At 42.2% G+C, this 19,918-nt stretch overlaps 1 protein-coding gene across 2 annotated transcripts in view; it reads right to left on the bottom strand.

Annotated features, from left to right (window-relative positions):
* Window positions 1–344: 344 nt before the first annotated feature.
* Window positions 345–19,918, bottom strand: part of LOC124883342 (leucine-rich repeat neuronal protein 3) — a 28,638-nt gene continuing 9,064 nt past the window's right edge. For both annotated transcript variants that reach the window (XM_047390419.1, XM_047390418.1), the window contains one exon: window positions 345–3,438. In XM_047390419.1, coding sequence (XP_047246375.1) covers window positions 905–3,031 — 2,127 coding nt within the window. In that variant the 5' untranslated portion in view covers window positions 3,032–3,438 and the 3' untranslated portion in view covers window positions 345–904. The remainder of the gene's footprint in view (window positions 3,439–19,918) is intronic.

Raw genomic sequence — 19,918 nt, 5'->3', positions numbered from 1 at the left:
TTCTAGTTGTAGGCACTTACCAGGATATAACAAGCCACTCCTTCAAGAGATGGATCAATCACTTCAGTTTTAATCAACCTCTCATATTAGTTTTAATTGAACGTATCTGTGTTGTCTCCCAGTCATCGTCGTAATGAGAACTACAAAGCATAAACAGCCATTTAGCAAATCTCCTCTCTAGACAGTCATTTCATAGCTGCATTTCATTAAGCTTAATGTGAAGCTGTAATCAAAAGTAGTTTGCTCCTCTCCTCAATTTAAAACCCATTTAAACTGTTCACATACAGAGGATTTGTCATTACACCAACATAATAGAATATATAACAAGATTTCCGAGAAAAATCAAGAATCCATTCTTTTTTTAAATAGAAAAAAGGGGCGTATAGTTCATCAAAAGGCTTACACCATAGTCACTTGTATTCGTCTACTCTACTAAATCTCCTTTCCCATAATAGACAGGTGTTATTACTGTTTCTCTAACTCGTCTATGGAAGTTTGACAAAGCACAGACGGTATTGCTTGGGACCACACGGACAGTTCCACGACTCTGAACACATTTAACAGTCAATTACAAGAGAGTTGACCACCATCTTTGTCCTTGCTTCCTTTTCTCTGCCTGCGTTTCTGGATTAATTGTACTCAAGTTGGTGTTTTTGCAGTAGAGAACCTTTCCTGTTGAAGATAGCTTGGTTTCATGTAAGGTTCGCAAAGCCACCGGTTGGGGAGGGATGCCATGTAGTCTAGCTAAGTGTTTCATCCCATTCATGATTATAAATTTTGCCAGTGTGTCTGAGCTGGGGTTTAGCCACAGGTATGGTTTTCAAAACATCAGTTTATTCACCCCTGCTTATGGCCTTGTTCATTATCTGTAGTTAGTACAACAAGCCGTCCACAGCTGGACTTTTTAAAAGGCATCATCAGATACATTTATGACTGTGGCTTTAACTTCAACTCCACCTGGCACACCTTTACCCGAATCCAAAAGCCTTGTTAAGAAGGAGTGCAGATCAGTAGCTTCCACTGGTGTAAGCAAAGCCTTGGAGTCGTATCTCCTTATATTCCCATAAAAGTGGCGGTTCCTCAGAGACGCATAAAAAAACAGGCATGCCAATGAAACCACTGCCAAGAGCACTCCAAAGACGGTGATTAGTGCTGCATCCCATTTTCCAGTGTCCTTGGCTGCCAGCTCTAATCCCTTAGTGGTGACCTTGACGCATTTGGTGTCATGGTCGTAGTGGATACTGCGGATATCCACACAAACTTTGTACTGAGTGGCAGGGTGTAGATGAGAGACGTTGTAAAGCTGAACATCCGAGGGAACCCTGGTGGTAAATGCTGAGGTGGGATGGTTCACATCAGATAGTGTGTACCATTTAATGTTGGGGGCCAAAATGCCTGGCTGGCCTTTCCAAGAAACCAGGATGAAGTTTGTCCCCACTGCTTTAATCACAACATTCAGGGAACCACTAGCAAGTTGAGGAAAATATCCATTTACCTCTACTGAAACAGATTTCAGGTCAGCTCCGACCAGATTATGTGCGACGCAGGTGTAAACACCGGCTTCATTTTCAGATATATCATAGATATCGAATGTTCCCTCTGGGTGCATGTAGAATTTGTCAGACATGGAATTCGGCAGGATCCTGGTACCAGACGGGGTAATCCAGTAGATGTCGGGTTCCGGTTCAGCAAAGGCCCGACAGTGGAGTGACACGGAGCTCCCTCTGTGTGCCTTGATGTGTCCCGGCATACTTTCAGGGGATATTAGGGGTAGGCAAATTTCCATCATCTCCCTGAAGTGCACCTGCCGAACATGTTGGCCCTCGTACTCCGGAGGCTCTACGCAGTACAGCGAATCAGGCTCCATGAAGCGAATGTTGGTTTTATTCATGTTCATCCAGCGGACGACACAATCACACCGAATGGGGTTGCTATGCATGCTGACCTCTCTGAGATTTGGGAGAGACTCCACTGTTATCCTGTGGAGGGCACTAAGAGCATTGCCATTTAGCATGAGAGTCTCCATTCGTGGTAGTTTGTAGAAAGCGTTGGGGTGGATGAAGGAAAGTTTAGGATTGTTTGTGGCTTCTATTTTGGTTAGTTCAGGCAGATTATTGAGAGCAAAACTGTCAATGGAAATTAGCTCTGGCATGCTGTTAATCCCCAGTTCTTTCAGATGGAGCATATCAACAAAGTCTCCTCTCTGTATCCGGGAAATTGGGTTTTTATTTAGATCCAAAAACTTGAGATTTTTGACATTTTTTAAGGCGGAATGGGGAACCTCTGGAAAAACATTATCATAGAATGAAATGCTCTCCAAGTTATCAAGCCCGGTGAGCGCATTGTCAGGAAGCTGAGACAAGTTCATTCTGGTTAGAACAAGACTTCTGAGGTTTCCTAGAGGTTTGAAGTTCATATCGTAAATGGAAAGAACTGGGTTCTCACCAATCATTAGGATCTCCAGGTTCGGCATGGGTTCGAACCATTCTCTTTTAATAACCTTCAGCTTGTTAGAGTTGAGATGGAGCCGCACCAGATTACTTAGGCCCTGGAAAGCCTTTGGGGAAATGGAAGAGATGAGATTGTGATTCATGTAGAGCTCCTGCAGATTGACCAAATCGGACAGGCATCGCCCAGGTAGCTCCTCTATCCAGTTTTCCTCAAGATGAAGGGATACGAGCTGAGAAAGATTTCCCAAATGGATGTCACTGATAGAAGATAAGTTGTTTTGTGATAAATCAATCTCTGTGATATTGGGCAAGTAATCCAAAGGTGTGTCAATCTTGGCAACGTTGTTTGTTTGCAGTAATAGAACTTGTGTGCCCAGTGGTAATCGTTCTGGCAGACTGAAAAGTCCCACGTCATTACAGTCCACTGTTTGCACCTCCATGTACACTGAAGTTGGAGAAAACCAGGGTCTGATTTCACACATACAAAGCTTCGGGCAATCAGGCCTCACTTCAGTGGCTACAACAAGAGAGGCCATAGCCAGCCCAATGAAGAGGCAATCCATTAATGACACGTCCTTCATGTTGAACTGTTAAACCCCGACCAACCAGAAATTGGTCTTCACAAATCAAGGATTCTCAGTTGTTGACTTCACAAACAACAAATCATTTGCTACTGCTGCTCCAGAGGCGACTGGCTCACCCCCTCCCCAAACAAACCCAACACCACCACTGGGTTCCCTTGGTTTTTTTTTATGTCTTGCTGTGTAGATGTCCTTGAATGTAATAGTCAATCACTCAATGTTGCTAACAGTTTAAGGGTTTAGAGACAAAGTTGCAGTTCTATCAAAAAAGAGAAGGATAAAAAAAATGTATATCTGTACACTATATATATATATATATATATATATATATATAATTACTTAAAGAAAAATGTCCTCTTTGATTGTCTTCAGCAACTTTGAGATTGCACAGCCCAGTCCATTCCTACCTGCAGAAAAAAAACAAGACAGAAAGAAGAGCTTTTAGTATTACACAACAATAGAGGTGATCACGGAATGTCATGAGAGGGATTTGGGCATATTGACATTTGTTATAGGCACACTGATGCATGTTGACATTTATACGTGCTCCCTTCAAGACACAGAACAATGAATTTATATTTGCTTGACCTTCTAGACTTCATTTTGAGGATGTACCACATGTGCCCTTATGACATGCCATTCGGTCTTGACGTTAAGGGGGTGTGAGCCTAATATTAGTTAAAGAGAAAGCTTATTAAGATTCTTAAATGGCAAAATATCCAAGAGCTTAAGCACCAGGCCTTTAAGGGAAGCTGCAATGAAGAATGCCAGTCGCTATAGCAACAAGTATGGGCAGCCAGTCACAAACAACATGATGAGATGGGTCGGGGGTAAAGACAAACAAAGCTTTTGACCCAGATGCAGTTTGCACCTGTTTGATAAAGGACACAGAAATAGCAGGCTTAAAAATTTAAATGCCCGTGCTGTTCTCTAAATCTCTCTGAAAGCCACACCATGTATTGGTGGGCAAATGTTATTTAAGAACAGAAGGTGATAGAAAGATGGGGTCACAATTTACATAACAAATACAACTATGAATGTTTAGTGCCAAATAATAAATCCTGTCCAATACAGTATGGTTGTGACTTTAGTAGTGTATTTTCAACTTAATAGTATTAACAGTGTGAGAAGCCAGAAACACATTTTTCACATATTTGTGAGAGAAAAAACTACTAACCTGTTTTATCATAAGCCTAGGTGCTAGGGTTTGGCTTTCTGTTCCAAGGAGCTAAGCGATCATTCGACCACACTCTTCTCTATTTAAATCCAGGTCAGTTATTTAGAGTAAATTCAGCAAATTTAGTCTGTTGATTTCTGGAAAAATGTGTCCAACTAATGCTGCGTACTCAAGCAGGTTTAATCATAATATACATGCACGTAGCAATGAAAGTAGGAACTACAACCCAGCTTTATTATGGCATAGTGTCAAACAGCTGTGAAATAATCATTAGTATTTGATTGGTTTTATTTTCAAGCTTAATTAATCTTCTGTTGTTGAGAAACAACTGTCCCAGCAGTGCAACTAGAGGTTAACTGACTCTGTGTTGGAGGCCATAAATCTCATAATGCTTAACAGAGGATTTTACATTTATTTATGCATACATGACATGCCATGTTTGATTTGCCACAAGAGAACTTTACCTCACAGTATATTGCCAAAATTAAAGCTGTGAAATCTTACTTATTTTTACACTGTGGAAAATTAAAAATTTAGGCCTATTAAGTCCTAAGGGTTTTAGAAGCAATTCCCGCCTGAAATTACATACCTGAAATAAATTAAGTATAGCTCCACAGTGATAAGGTCTACATGCAAACTTTTGGTACCTGTGTAAAGGTAAGACATAAAAGAATATTTTTCAAGTGGAAGCATTGTTACAACTTTTACTATGTCTGCTTTATTTGTAATTAAACAAACAAACAAAACAAAAAACACACTGGACCTGAAGCCAGGTCTAGTAAAAATGCCAAACAAACAATTTTGTTTATTTTGTTTTATTCCTAAATGTGTCACCAGTCCTACACCAGTTATTGCTTACAAGTCCAAAAGTCATAGTTTGTTTTAATAAAGCTTATGTATTATAGTCCAGATTCTAAAACTATCAGAATGAAAAGCTAATTCAAGCATTGTTTTGTTTCATGAATTGTGAAAACTACAGATAGACCCAAAATGTTATACTCGGATGTCTAGAGTGTTTTTGAAACTCCCTAAAAAAAAATCTGTAAATTTCAATCTGGGACAGTATGTAATTTGAATCCTTGTGAGTATAACTCAAATGTGATAGAAATCTCTAACTACCTTTCTACAAGTGGACACTGATGCATACAATGTAATCTAACTCCAAGAAGTACCATTTTTAGTTTGTAATTCCTGAACACTGTTTCCTGCTCCTCTTCTTCTCCTATAAGGCAATGTCCTGTGCTGGCTGCGACCGGATATGAGGTGATAAACCGCCCAATCAGATCAATCAGAAGAAATTCTGCCCCCAACTGACAAATACGGACCGAGAGTGTAATTTTTCTGCAAGAGCGAACAGATGGGTGCAGGAGGGCGTGTTTTACTGCTTGCCGTGCTGCATTCAAAGGCTCTCGAATAAAGGTGCACTCCCGCGATCAGAGCTATGCGCTCTCTCAATTAAAAGATGCGCTGTTGTAATTGCTTAATATGCTCCTCTGATTTTTGGCAGGAATGTGACACCATATCTTTGAATCTTAGAGACATCATGAGAAAAAAAAAAATATGTTGTAACATTGTATTCATTACAGTAACATTTAACTTTTTTCTTTTGCGTTATCTGTATTAGAAGAATGTTTGTGGAAGAGGATTTAAATTTGTTACTCGTGACTTTGCATGGAAACAGAGTTAAGCAGTTTGAATAGTATACCTTTTATACCACACGCAGTGAAGCCGAGTCATACAGTCAGAGATAATGTACTCGTACTCCTACTCGTCGTTTTCCACTTATCCGGGAGCGGGTCGCGGGGGCAGCAGACTCAGTAGACACCCAGACGTCCCTCTCCCCAGACGCCTCCTCCAGCTCCTCCGGGGGGGGGAGCCCAAGGCGTTCCCAGTCCAGCCAAGAGACATAGTCCCTCCAGCGTGTCCTGGGCCGTCCCCTGGGCCTGGAACACCTCCCGAGGAAGGCGTCCAGGAGGCATCCGGTATAGATGCCCGAGCCACCTCAACTGGCTCCTCTCGATGTGGAGGAGCAGCGGCTCTACTCCGAGCCCCTCCCGGATGGCCGAGCGCCTCACCCTATCTCTAAGGGAATACCCGGCAACACTATGGAGGAAGCTCATTTCAGCCGCATGTATCCGGGATCTCGTTCTTTCGGTCATGACCCAAAGTTCATGGCCATAGGTGAGGGTAGGCACGTAGACTGACCAGTAAATCGAGAGCTTTGCTTTTCGGCTCAGCTCTCTATTCACCACAACGGACCGGCACAGTGCCCCCATTACTGAGGCAGCTGCACCGATCTGTCTGTCGATCTCCCACTCCATTCTTCCCTCACTCGTGAACAAGACCTCGAGATAACTCCTCCACTTGACGCAGGAACTCCCCTCCAACCTGAAGAGGATAACCCACCCTTTTCCGGTCGAGTACCATGGCCTCTGACTTGGAGGAGCTGATCTTCATCCCAGCCGCTTCACACCTGGCTGCGAACCGCCCCAGCGCATGCTGTAGGTCTTGGCTAGATGGGCTAAAGGGCCAGCAGGACCACGTCATCTGCAAAAAGAAAGAGACGAAATCCTCTGGTCCCCCCGGCCCTTGGCTGCATCTAGAAATCCTGTCCATAAAATTTATGAACAGGACCGGTGACAAAGGGCAGCCCTGCCGGAGTCCAACATGCACTGGGAACAGGTCCGACTTAGTGCCGGCAATGTGGACCAAACTCCTGCTCTGCTTGTACAGGGACCGGATGGCCCCTAATAAAGGCCCCCCGATTTCATACTCCTGGAGCACCCCCACAGGGCATCAAGAGGGACGCAGTGGAATGCTTCTCCAGGTCCACAAAACACATGTGGACCGGTTGGGCAAACTCCCATGAACCCTCAAGTACCCTGTAGAGGGTATAGAGCTGGTCCAGTGTTCCACGGCCAGGACAAAAACCACACTGCTCCTCCTGAAGCCGAGGTTTGACTATCGGCCGGACTCTCCTCTCCATTTCCCTGGCATAGGCCTTACCAGGGAGGCTGAGGAGTGTGATCCCTCCATAGTTGGAACACACTCTCCGGTCACCCTTCTTATGAAGGGGGACCACCACCCCAGTCTGCCAGTCCAAAGGCACTGTCCCCGACCGCCACGCAATGTCGAAGAGACGTGTCAACCATGACAGCCCCACAACATCCAGAGATTTGAGGTGCTCGGAGTGGATCTCATCCACCCCCGAAGCCCTGCCACCACGGAGCTTTTTAACCACCTTGGTGACTTCAGCCTGGGTGATGACAGAATCCAATCCCTGAGTCCTCAGACTCAGTTTCCACCAGGGAATGCAGGGATTGAGGAGATCCTCAAAGTACTCCTTCCACCGCCCGATAATGTCCCCAGTCGAGGTCAGCAGCTCCCCACCCCTACTGTAAACAGTGTTGGCGAAGCACTGGTTCCCCCTCCTGAGGCGCCGGACAATTTGCCAGAATCGCTTCGGGGCCAACCGGTAGTCCTTCTCCATGGCCTCATCGAACTCCTCCCAGGCCCAAGTTTTTGCCTCTGCCTCTGCCTCAGCCCGGGCCACGTCACACTTGGCCTCATGGTACCCATCAGCCGCCTCAGGAGTCCCACAAGCCAACCACAGCCGATAGGACTCCTTCTTCAGCATGACAGCGTCCCTTACTGCCGGTGTCCACCACCGGGTTCTAGGATTTCCGTCGCGACAGGCACCGCAGACCTTACGGCCGCAGCTACGGGCAGCAGCATCAACAATAGATGTGGAGAACATGGTGCACTCAGACTCTATATTTCCAACATCCCCCAGAATCTGGTCAAAGCTCTCCCGGAGGTGGGAGTTGAATACATCCCTGGCCGAGGGCTCTGCCAGACGTTCCCAGCAGACCCTCACTATGCGCTTGGGCCTGCCAAGTCTGTCCGGCTTTCTCCTTCTCCCGTGGATCCAACTCACCACCAGGTGGTGATCAGTGGACAGCTCAGCCCCCCTCTTCACCCGAGTGTCCAAAAGCCGCAGGTCCGATGATACCACAACAAAGTTGATCATTGACCTCATGCCTAGGGTGTCCTGGTGCCAAGTGCACTGATGGACACCCTTATGTTTGAACATGGTGTTTATTATGGACAATCCATGACTAGCACAGAAGTCCAATAACAAAGCACCTCTCAGATTCAGATCGGGGAGGCCATTGCTCCCAATCACGCCTCTCCAGGTGTCACTGTTTCCCACGTGGGCGTTGAAGTCCCCCAGCAGAATAATGGAGTCCCCGGGAGGGGCACTATCCAGAACCCCCACAGGGTCGCCAAGAATGCCGGGTACTCCGCACTACCGCTCGGCCCGTAGGCCAAAACAACAGACCTGTCCCCAACCCGACGGTGCAGGGATGCGACCCTCTCATCCACTGGGGTAAACCCCAACACGAGACAGCTGAGCTGGGGGGCAACAAGCAAACCCATCCTAGCCCGCACCTCTCCCCGTGGGCCACTCCAGAGTAGAAGAGAGTCCAGCCCCTCTCGAGGAGATGGGTTCCAGAGCCCACGCTTTGCGTGGAGGCGAGCCCGACTATTTCTAGTCGATATCTCTCGACCTCCCGCTCAGGCTCCCTCCCCCACAGCGAGGTGACATTCCACGTCCCTAGAGCCAGCCTAAGCATCCGGGGATCGGGCCGCTGAGGTCTCCACCTTCGTCCGCTGCCCAATCCTCTTTGCACCGATCCCTCACGGTTCCCCCTCCAGGTGGTGGGCCCACTGGGGGATGGCCTCGCATCTCTCGTTGGGGCTTGGCCCGGCCAGGTCCCGCGAGGAGCAACCCGGCCACTAGGCGCTCTACGGCGTCCAGACCCCAGGCCTGGCTCCAGGGTGGGACCCCGGCTCCGCCGTACCTGGCGACATCACGTGCCTCGATTTACTAGTCCTCATGAAGGATTCTTTCATCTGACAATTGCACCCTGCATCAGAAAGCCAGTTTTTTCACTTCTTTATTTCAGCTAATCTAGCATTTACAGTTTTGATGTATTGACTATGGGTGTAGCAGTACATGTAATCATCCTTAACGATCACAATATTCTGCTGTTGTGTGCTGTGATTTTTTGAATGTATTCTATGATGATCAGCAAATGTGCTCTTTGGAAGAGAACCACTTCAATCAATGCTGTAAAAATGTAATAAGATCGCATCTTGCGAGTATCTTAAAGGTTCTTAAATCTATCTTAAAGTTCTGTTAGTTGAGCTTAAATGTTCTCATTAAACAGGATACTGTTTCAGGAAGACCCCCTATAACTACATAAATACTCATCAAGAGTGCTATAACTATGCTCTTGATGTGAGTTGGGTCTCCATTATTGTCTTTTAATATAGTGCCTCTTTTACTCCATAGTTGAAGCGCACAATGGAATTTGTCATTTGTAAATCAAAGTAGATGGTTTTGGTGGTGATTCTGATATTTTGAGCCTAAAAGATCAGGCGTCACATTAGAACGAGCAGTCAAAAAGAGACGGGATGAAATAGAAGGTATCAAAGAAAGAAGTGTGATGTTGTTTTTAAGAAGTGGGAACAAGAAAAAGAGAGAAACTATTTAATTTCATCAACAGTGCTGTTTCCACCTCAGCGGCCACCAGGGAACTGTGTGTGTGTGTTGCAGGTGGGTAAATAAATGAGTGAGTGACTGCAGCAGAAATGCTTCAGCCGCACCGCGCCAAGGCTTTATTCCTCAAACTGTATTCCAGTATTGGCTGGAGTCTGGTTTGGATGGGAGAGGAAGACATGGAGCCAGTAAAATCAGAAGGGGTGGGGGTTGTCGGTGGGGGTGGTGGTATTATTTTTCAAGAGCACCTGGCACTTTAATAAGCTTCTACATCCAGAGCATTCTGATAAACAGGGCTTAGCCTCTCTCCCTCAGCACTAGCTTCTCAGTGTAGGTTATGCAGTTGATCTGCACCCTGAAAGAACAGCACAGACGCTGTAATTCAGCCTACAGTGTTCAGGTCTCACCTGTGCTCGCTTTGGCTGGTCTTCTTACTAATCACAATCACCAGCAGCGTAATGTGGTCAGCTTAATTTTTATTGCTTGGCTACAATCTGTATTCACTACAGGCTCTAACAGTGTGTGCTATTGTTTGTTTAACCAGTGATGTTAACAGGGGCAGGGGGTCACTTAATGTGGATGTCCACAGGTCACATTTTTGCCAGACTTGATGGATGAGCAGATGATGCGATGGCCAGTAACAATGTTCAGACATTGGGATGGATTGGGATAGAGGTTGCATTTGGTCTGGCAAATGTTGTTGCCTGCTTTGTGCAGACTGGTAGAGATCTATGATGGATTAGAAGACCTTATTGGACATTGTGCCATATGAGGCAGCCAACATATTTAATGTTGTTTAACAAAGAGGAAATTAATTGATTACCCAACATGTATTTTGTATATTTTTTTATTTCAAAAATGACTTTAACAAATCTCCTTTGAAATTTCATATCATACAGACTCTTTAGTATTTATAGTCAATATAATTATCATTCTTTCCCAAAGCACTACTGGTAAAACATCTGTTACTCATAAAATACATTTTCCTCATTAGTACAAAAGACAGTTTGTTTTCAAGTGGTGACATTTTTATTTGAAGATGTTAGCCTATCAGTGTAACTTACTTCATGTTCTGACGGGATCCTACAATTTTAAATGGGCACGTTATTTCTCGTTTGTTTCCCTGAGCTCTGTCCAGTTACCATTGGCATGCCTTTGTCCAATAAAATAACTTCAGCTAATAGTTTGGCTTCAGAAATGAAAGTAAAGGGGTAGTCAATCAAAGTAATCAAACATTTCTTACAATTGCTGATCAGCTTTTTTCCATATCTCTATTGGTATTATGAAAATGTTTCTCTGATGTTGAGCTCCAAATCTTTGATAATACAAGGCCTCCTCCCCATCACCCTAATTTGTAACTGCCTCTACAGATTTTCTATTAGATTCAAGTCAGATGTATGGATGGGCTGTTCCCAAATGTTAAAATTAGTTCTTGCCACAAGAAACATGATGTATAAATTTAAAAGATTACTTTAAATATAAATTTCCACAGGTATAAATAGTTTGGGACTTAAACTAGATTATTTAAAACACATTGCTGCCTTTTATTTAAGATTACCTCAAATTTAATGCTTTAATTGCATAAAAAAACCATATAAAACCAGTTGAGGCAATGTGGCTACGTTTTGACCCACTATGAAAATGTTTAGCTGATGCAAGTATCATGTTAGGTGAATAGACATGAAAAGTGGAACCTCCCTCAACAGACAAACAAAACTGAAAGCTCTGAACTACAATCCCACCATTATAACCTTTATTTAGAATTTCAATAAACTATAAGTTCATATACTCAAGTACTCTTTAATCAGTTCAAGTGAAGCATCCAAATCATCTGCAGGAGTCTGAGCGCATAAATTGGTGTTGCGCGACTACATTATGCAGAGCCAGGGAAGGGAGGTAGTCTCTGTTCCAGAGGCCCTGCACTGTGACTGCTGTGACTGTGGACTTGTAGAAACCTATTAGTGAAGGTCCAGTCACAGCCCACCCCACTCCATGCAATGCTGCTTTATACAGCTAATTCCCACAATCCGCTGCTCGGTTGAAGGTAATTGAGGCAGAGTCAGATGGGAGGGGGAGTGGAAAGATCTGGAGGACAAAAGGACTTGCAGGGGAGGAACTTGTCTTAGTTTAAGCAGTCGTGTAATAACCCCTGGTGGCATTTTAGAGGGTTGTCATGACACAAAAAAAGCACTAGAACCACATAAAAAACAGTCAAAGAAACGGATAAAACAAGAAATTCTGTGCAGGGAAGAAAAATGTAGTGCTGTGTTTATCAATAAGTGGCTTTGCAGTTGCTTGACGGAGAGAAATGTGGTCAATATGGCTGGGGAAAATTGAATTCCAAGATGGATGCTTGGTATTTGTACGTAGAAAAGCTGCAGGTAATCTTCGAGCCCACAGATACATAATCAGCACCTGGAAACGTAACGCAGACAGTTGAAGATGGCATCTCCTGTAACCTAATCTCCACCTGCACCAACACATTAAAGCTGAACTGCAACGTTTGTTTAGGGAGCCCTTTATAGGTCAGGCTAAGGTGTTCGCTCATGGAGCTAACGCGAGTTCCCAGGTGTCAGAGGGAAGGAGGGAAGTGGGGGGGGAGCAATCATTTTAGTCATTCTAAAGCAACACCATTACAGTAGGAGGTTGACAGTCTAGCCCAAGGGCTTTTTCACTTTGGCCAGAATTAATCCGTCCTGTGAACATTAAAGAAAACAAGCTCCTTGAATCTGGTTTGTTCTGAGGAAACCTTAACTGTATGAAATACAGCTGGGTTTGCTGAACACTAGCTGATTCAATCACCGGCATTTGACAGTGCCTCCTACCCGAAATTGCCTTTAAATCCAACATCGACAGAATAAAGTTGTGTTACACAGGTGTTATCAAGCAGTGCCTTGCAAATGTATTCATACTCTCACCGGCCACTTTATTAGGTATACCTTGCTAGTACCTTGCTTTTGCCTTCAGAACTGCCTTAATCCTTTGTGGCATAGATTCAACAAAGTACTGGAAACATTCCTCAGAGAGTTTGGTCCATATTGACATGATGGCATCACACAGATGTTGCAGATTTGTCGCCTGCACATCCATGATGCGAATCTCCCGTTCCACCACATCTCAAAGGTGCTCTATTGGATTGAGATCTGGAGACTGTGGAAGCCATTTGAGTACAGTGAACTCATTGTCATGTTCAAGAAACCAGTCTGAGATGATTGGTGCTTTATGACATGGCATGTTATCCTGCTGGAAGTAACCATCAGAAGGTGGGTACACTGTGGTCATAAAGGGATAGACATGGTCAGCAACATTACTCAGGTAGGCTGTGGCGTTGACACGATGCTCAATTGGTACTAAGGGGCCCAAAGTGTGCCAAGAAAATATCCCCCACACCATTACACCACCACCACCAGCCTGAACCGTTGATACACGGCAGGATGGATCCATGTTTTCATGTTGTTGACGCCAAATTCTGACCCTACCATCTGAATGTCGCAGCAGAAATCGAGACTCATCAGACCGGAGAACGTTTTTCCAATCTTTTATTGTCCAATTTTGGTGAGCCTTTGCGAATTGTAGCCTCAGTTTCATGTTCTCAGCTGACAGGAGTGGCACCAGGTATGGTCTTCTGCTGCTGTAGCCCATCCGCCTCAAGGTTCGACGTGTTGTGCATTCAGAGATGCTCTTCTGCATGCCTTGGTTGTAACGAGTGATTATTTGAGTTACTTTTGCCTTTCTATCAGCTCGAACCAGTCTGGCCATTCTCTTCTGACCTCTGGCATCAACAAGGCATTTACGCCCACAGAATTGCCGCTCACTGGATATTTTCTTTTTTTTGTACCATTCTCTGTAATAGATCAGCAGTTTCTGAAATACTCAGACCAGCCCGTCTGGCCATGCCACGTTCAAAGTCACTTAAATTACCTTTATTACCCATTCAGATGCTCGGTTTGAACTACAGCGGATCGTCTTGACCATGTCTACATGCCTAAATGCATTGAGTTGCTGTCATGTGATTGGCTGATTAGAAATTTCCATTAACAAGCAGTTTGACAGGTGTACCTAATAAAGTGGCCGGAGAGTGTACACAATAACCATTTATTTTACAGTTAGTTGCAGTACAAAAGCATACATTAATGTATTTTATTGGGATGCTGCATGCATATTTAAGAAGTGGAAGGAACATAATACACATCCTCAATTTTTTTTATCTATTTTTTTTCTTTAACAATTACCATGATACTGCCCCCACCATGTTTGACAGTGTTGTTGAAGTGCTATAAAAAGTTAGGTATGCGTTTGTACTCAGCCCCTTTTAGTCTGAATAAAATCCAGTGCAACCAGTTGTCTTCAGACGTCACATAATTATTAAATGGAGTATGCATCACCTGGTGGTTCTACAATGGGTATTGATTCAGAGGGGCTGAATACAAATGCACACCACACGTTTCAGATTTGTTTTACTTTGAAAATAGTGCGTCATTGTCCTTCCTCTGCAATTCTCCACTGTGTGTTGGTCAATCGAATATAAAATCTTAATTGAAATACCACATGGTAAAAGTATAAAATGTAGTAAAGTTTAAGTAATTAATACTTTTGCAAGGCATTAATACTTTTGCAAGGCATTTCCCTTTCATGTAGTCTGTTCTTCCAACAGACTACAATATTTAACAGAATTTTAAATATTTACATGGCAAATGCTCCAACATGCACTTATTTGCTAGAACTTAAGGACAGTGCCTCTGGTGGTGTCATGCAGTGTCCGGAACAGGGAAATTGAGCTGAGAGCTGCGTGCTGGGACCACATTCTGTGACCGCTCAATCAAATTTGGATCTAGGGAGTCTGGAAACCAGGGCGATGCCTTGGGCTCCTCGCCATGTTCGTAAGCAGTTTGTGCTGTTGCTGCAGGATTGTCCAAATGGGGAAGGTTGCAGATTGCCAGGAATGTCACTGCCTCACAGGGGAAGGGGTGTGAGAGGTGTTTCTCAGTTTGTGTCTTTTAGTGGCTGGTATGTGTCAAAGAGACGGGGTTTCCCAGCAGAACAGTGCACTGTAACAAGATGATCAATGCTATTCACTTGAGCTGTCAGGGCATAATGCTTTGGCTGATTGCTGTATTCACCAGGTAGATCTGTGCAGGACTGATGGCATATAGCAGCTTTCTTTCTTGCCGTTGTATGACTTATGCAGCACTTGGAGATCAGGCATTAAAATAAAGAAGAATGGTGTGTATATATATATATATATATATATGTATTTTTTTCACTGTATACACTACATAAATTACTTTAAATTCCGTCAGTTGCCCCTCACAGCCATTGTTAGCTTTGTAGCTAATCACAAATTCTTCATGAACAGAATGATTTTTTTTGTTTTTTATTGTAATCAATACTTTCCAAATCAGCGAAGCAAGAAACCTTTCTCTGCAGTATTTATACTGTGATGTTTATTTTTTTGCCAGAAGCAAAAAATAAGTGAAGCAATGTACTTGTCAGAACAATTACCTAACTAATTTCCAAGCAAAGGTTTTAAGTCTTTGTGATGGCAGGCTGATTGAATCAGCAAGTAGACATGAACTGATTCAGCAAAATACAGCACATGTTTAAACCACTGAAGTTTAGTGTCACAACATTTTTGCGGTTTAAACAATTTTTAAAAAGATGTCCAAGGCAGTGCAAATTTTCCTTGAAAAACCGTCAGTCAGCTGTGTTTCATGGGTAAGTGAAGGAAATAGGAAATCAGTTGTGACTAATGCATATATGTAAATTTAGAGGGAAAGCTAAACTGTGTGGAAATCTTGTTTTTTTTTTTCCTTTTTTGTTAGTGCTGTGTTGCCAGTTTTTGCTTTCTTTGATTTTTATTTATTTTTGTTTTTTATGAAATGCAGAAATTAAACTAAAGGTTCAAACTTAGTCGGCTGAGAATATACTTCTGGTCAGGTCCCCATTTTTAAGGTAGTGCTGTTTAAAAACAGACTTTGGCAACAACCTAACACAACGTGCATGGTTAAATAAGCAGCCCAATGCAGACTTGGCAGATCGCCTGAAGCTTTTCTTCATTTACTCTTTTGGCAATTTCTTTGAAGGACCAGTTAGGTCCCTGTTTTTAGTTGTAGTAAAGGCCAGTTAAAGTAAAAAGAATAATAATGAAGAAATAATAAAATATCAACCAAGGAAACAGACCATGCCTATCTTAGCCGAATAAACAAAATGTACATAGTTGTATTTTACTCATTTATTAAGTGATTGTTTCCTTTGAACAATGACATTATTTTTATGTTTCAAGTTGCTGAAACAAAAGAAAAAAGCACCTAGTAAGAGAAATGTACTTGTTGAACAAAAGTGCAATTTAGAAACTGTACCTCAATGTTTCACAGCCTCGGTCCTCAGGGACCCCTTCCCTACAGGTTTTAGATGTGTGTCTCCTCCAGAACACCTGATTCAAATTCTGACATGACCTCCTATACAGGCATCAAGAATGGAGGGTCAAACTGGACAAATTTAATACAATAAAATCATCATAAAATAAATAAATGTTGTGAATGTCCCATAAGTGAAGTAAATGTAACATGAAAGAAATGTAACATTAAATGTGCCATTAAATTAAAGGTACCATTTATTTATTTAATACATCATTAGAAACAATAAATGTACCATTATATCATGAAATGGACTATTATGCAATTAAATGTGCCACTGAATAATTAAGTATAATTTTAAAGATGACATGATGTAATTAGTGGTACACTTAATATTTAATGATGTATTAAATAAATTGTGCATTTAATGGTACATTCAATTTTTTTCTATTTCACAACATATTTATTTAATATCTTCCCTTGATGAAGCCTTTCAACGAGGTCCGCGAGGGGACATGGGGAATTTCTTCTCTTTTTGCGTCCCCACGCAATACTTTTTGCGTTCTCACGCAATAGTCTTTGCGTTATTTCGTAATACTTTGTGGGATAGTTTCCAAACCAGATAACTGCAAAAATGAAACAAACACTACACCCGTTTTGAGATTTATTGAGTTTTATTTTTAAATCAGCCTTAAATAAAATTATCTTCAAATCAGACTAAAAGACAGTTTTTATCCACAAGCTGTCAAACAAACTACTGACTGGACAATAATACTGCACGAAACCACTACTGTGACACTGTGTTTGCTTATTACTGCTGCATGATGTGTACTTTTTTTTTGTACGCCATTAGTGTTTTTGTTTTTATCGTGATTTGAACAGTTCTTCTTATCCTAAGCATTTAATCGCATTGTTGACTGCGTGTTAACCTGCATATGACAAATAAACCATATCAATGCCATATCAGTGCTGTTTGTTTTATGAGCAGTTTGATCTGTGCTGCTGTTCCAAAATGCCGAACGCAAAAGTATCGCGTGTGGATGCAAAAAAAATAAAAATGTCCCCATGTCCCCTCGCGAGCTCCGTACTTTTCCCCTCTACTGTGGCAAAGGCTCTTAAATCTTTAGTGCACATGCAATTTTGTTGGTCAGATGAGACTTGACACATGAACGTACTTTTGATTTGATGAATGAAGAGATGCAGGGCTGATTTAGGTGGAAAACATCGAACAGAAGCACTGTTGGCTTGTGGGTCGTGTAGTTCGTTTGACTCGCATTATAGTATAGGCTTCTTGGAAAAAAACTACACAATGGCGGCGTCGATCCAAGTTTTTTTTTCTTAAAGTTTATAACAAAGTCTCAGTTTTACATTTCCAAGGACAATTGATCCTAGTTTATTTCCCTCCTATTCGTTAGCTCCCGCTCCTGTCTGCTCCCGTTCATTTTTTATCCTTTACCGTGATCTTTACTGATGCTGTCTCCTGTCCCGTGGGATTCCCATGGGAATCCCGTGAGACTCCCAAAAAAATGTCAGCCTCTACTGTGCAGTACATGGTTTTACTTTATAGTGGGCTGGCATTTATGTATCAAAAATCCTTCTGAATTATTCAGAGTTTCTGGGAAGAGTGAATGTTTGGTTTCCACTAGCTGTAAGCTATAATCATCAAAATGAGTGAAAAGAAATTGTGATGTGATAAATCTACACAATTCAGTTTTAATTTTATTTAATTGAAGTATTAAAATAATTAAACCTTAAGATGGTATTTAAATTTATTGAGATATACCTGTACTGAGCTGGTATTCCAATATTTATTTTGGGGATTACGATGGTTTTAAAAATATATTTTTAAAACAACCTGCTAGCACTGTGCTATTTCAGCCAATACTGACTATAAATGTATTCTCACATTTTGAGAATAATCGGGATTTCCATCTTGACTGTTTCATTATGTATACCTAAAAAAGCACTTCCTGAATCCACAAAATCAACTGATCAATTAATAGAATTGTCGACACCATCACATGTGTTCAATCATTCTCCATATGAACTATTAAGCCCCAAATTATTTATACCCCTGACAGATTTAGATTTAAAGTGATCCTTTAACTTCATCATCATAATATTAATGTTTCGGAGTGGCCCAGCCAGGGTCCTGACTTAAATCTGTAAGAGAATCTGTTGAGTAAGCTAAAGATTAGGGTGATGGCTAGGAGGCCTTCCATCCTCAAAGACTTGTTCATCATCAAAGGTAAGTTGTGAAAATAGCAGTGGAAACATGCAAAAGAGCCTGTCAGTAATTATAGTCAGAGTTTGATTACTGTAATGCCAGTACAGATATTTCCAGTAATTACTGAGAAGGGTTTAAATATTTTCTGGTATGCCAATGTTTTTTCATAAAATTTTAATAAAAACATTTCAGATTTAGGACTATTTTAATATTCTTTTGTCTTGAGATGCCATACTCATTATCTCAAAGAAAAAAACATTGATTGAATAAAGGTAATTCTAAATCTGCAAAGGGGTAAATAATCTTGGTGTCACTATCTGTGCATCAAAATAATAAGACAAATAATTGTATAATAGTATGATGAGGTAATCAAATAACGTGATTTTTTTCAGCAGCAATAACATAAATTTTATTTGCTTTCAAAGAAAAGCAGCTTTGTTAATTTACACATTTTCTTTTCAATGCAGTAATAACGTCAACCTTTAAATGTAGCCCAAATAACCAGTTGGAAACTACATGTTCCAGTATATAACTCTTCACGGGCCCATCATTTCATCACTGGAAACATGTTATTTTCCTTATGAAGCCTAATGTGTTGTTGCCTAATGCTTGTTTTTCTATTTATCTAAATTTGTTCCTCCAATAACTTGAACTAATATAAATTTGATCTTGCTGTTAATTTGCTACCAGCTGGAAAAGGCGCCGCAATCACTTGGCCAATGCTTCTTTTAAGAGGTTCGCCCCTGCTGTCAAGGTGAAGGGCTTTTCCATTCACATCTTGGCAATGCCTTGCTTGCATCCCCACCAGGCCACCTCCATTATGCTAACACTAGGGCTGCTGTGGACAGTAATGGCACAAATACAGTTTGATTAGAGACCAGTGAGATATGACCACTTTAAATAAATGAGCGTGCTCACTAAAGGGGCAGAAAGTGATGGTCCTAGTGACTCTGCAGTGCTAACTCAGAAAAGCCTGACTTGAGTCGTCTGGGCAGCCAAATAGCCAGGCAGAACTGTTTGTTTTGTGCTCTTTATTGAAATTAGTTATAAATCTTCTCCCTCGCTTCACGGCGTTTGGATGGGGTGTACTGAAGCAGCGACATAGAAGTGATTACTTTGTTACAGGTTGGCTACTCTTCAATGCCCCACATGGCTGCAAGTTGACCTACCGCTCATGTGAAAATAAAATCATTTATGGTACAATACATTGGATCTTTGGGATACTACAGGCATAGGTAAGAGAGTTTGAAAGAAATGAAATACCTGCCCTCTGGTAGCTGATTATGAAGCCTGCACGGTTTAAGTGGTGACAAGGCAGCATTGCATCTGTCGAGGCAATCACTGTGGTAAAACTGGGTGGAAGACATAAAGGTCAGGCAGAAGTGGAATGTAGGGCACAACAGAATTGCCTCCTCCTTTCAAGAGAATAGCCTGTGTATTGTAGGGATGGTTCACTGGGAATTTTGATCCACTGGTAATAAGCATTGGAAGGCTTTTTTCAAGTCACCCCACTCCTCTCTCAAGCTCTTTTTCTGCCTTTTCCTTCTCTTGCTAGCCTTTT

The sequence above is a fragment of the Girardinichthys multiradiatus genome, chromosome 17 (genome assembly GCF_021462225.1).
Source record: "Girardinichthys multiradiatus isolate DD_20200921_A chromosome 17, DD_fGirMul_XY1, whole genome shotgun sequence".
Lineage (NCBI taxonomy): Eukaryota > Metazoa > Chordata > Actinopteri > Cyprinodontiformes > Goodeidae > Girardinichthys > Girardinichthys multiradiatus.
This window is presented reverse-complemented; position numbering and strand designations above follow the sequence as displayed.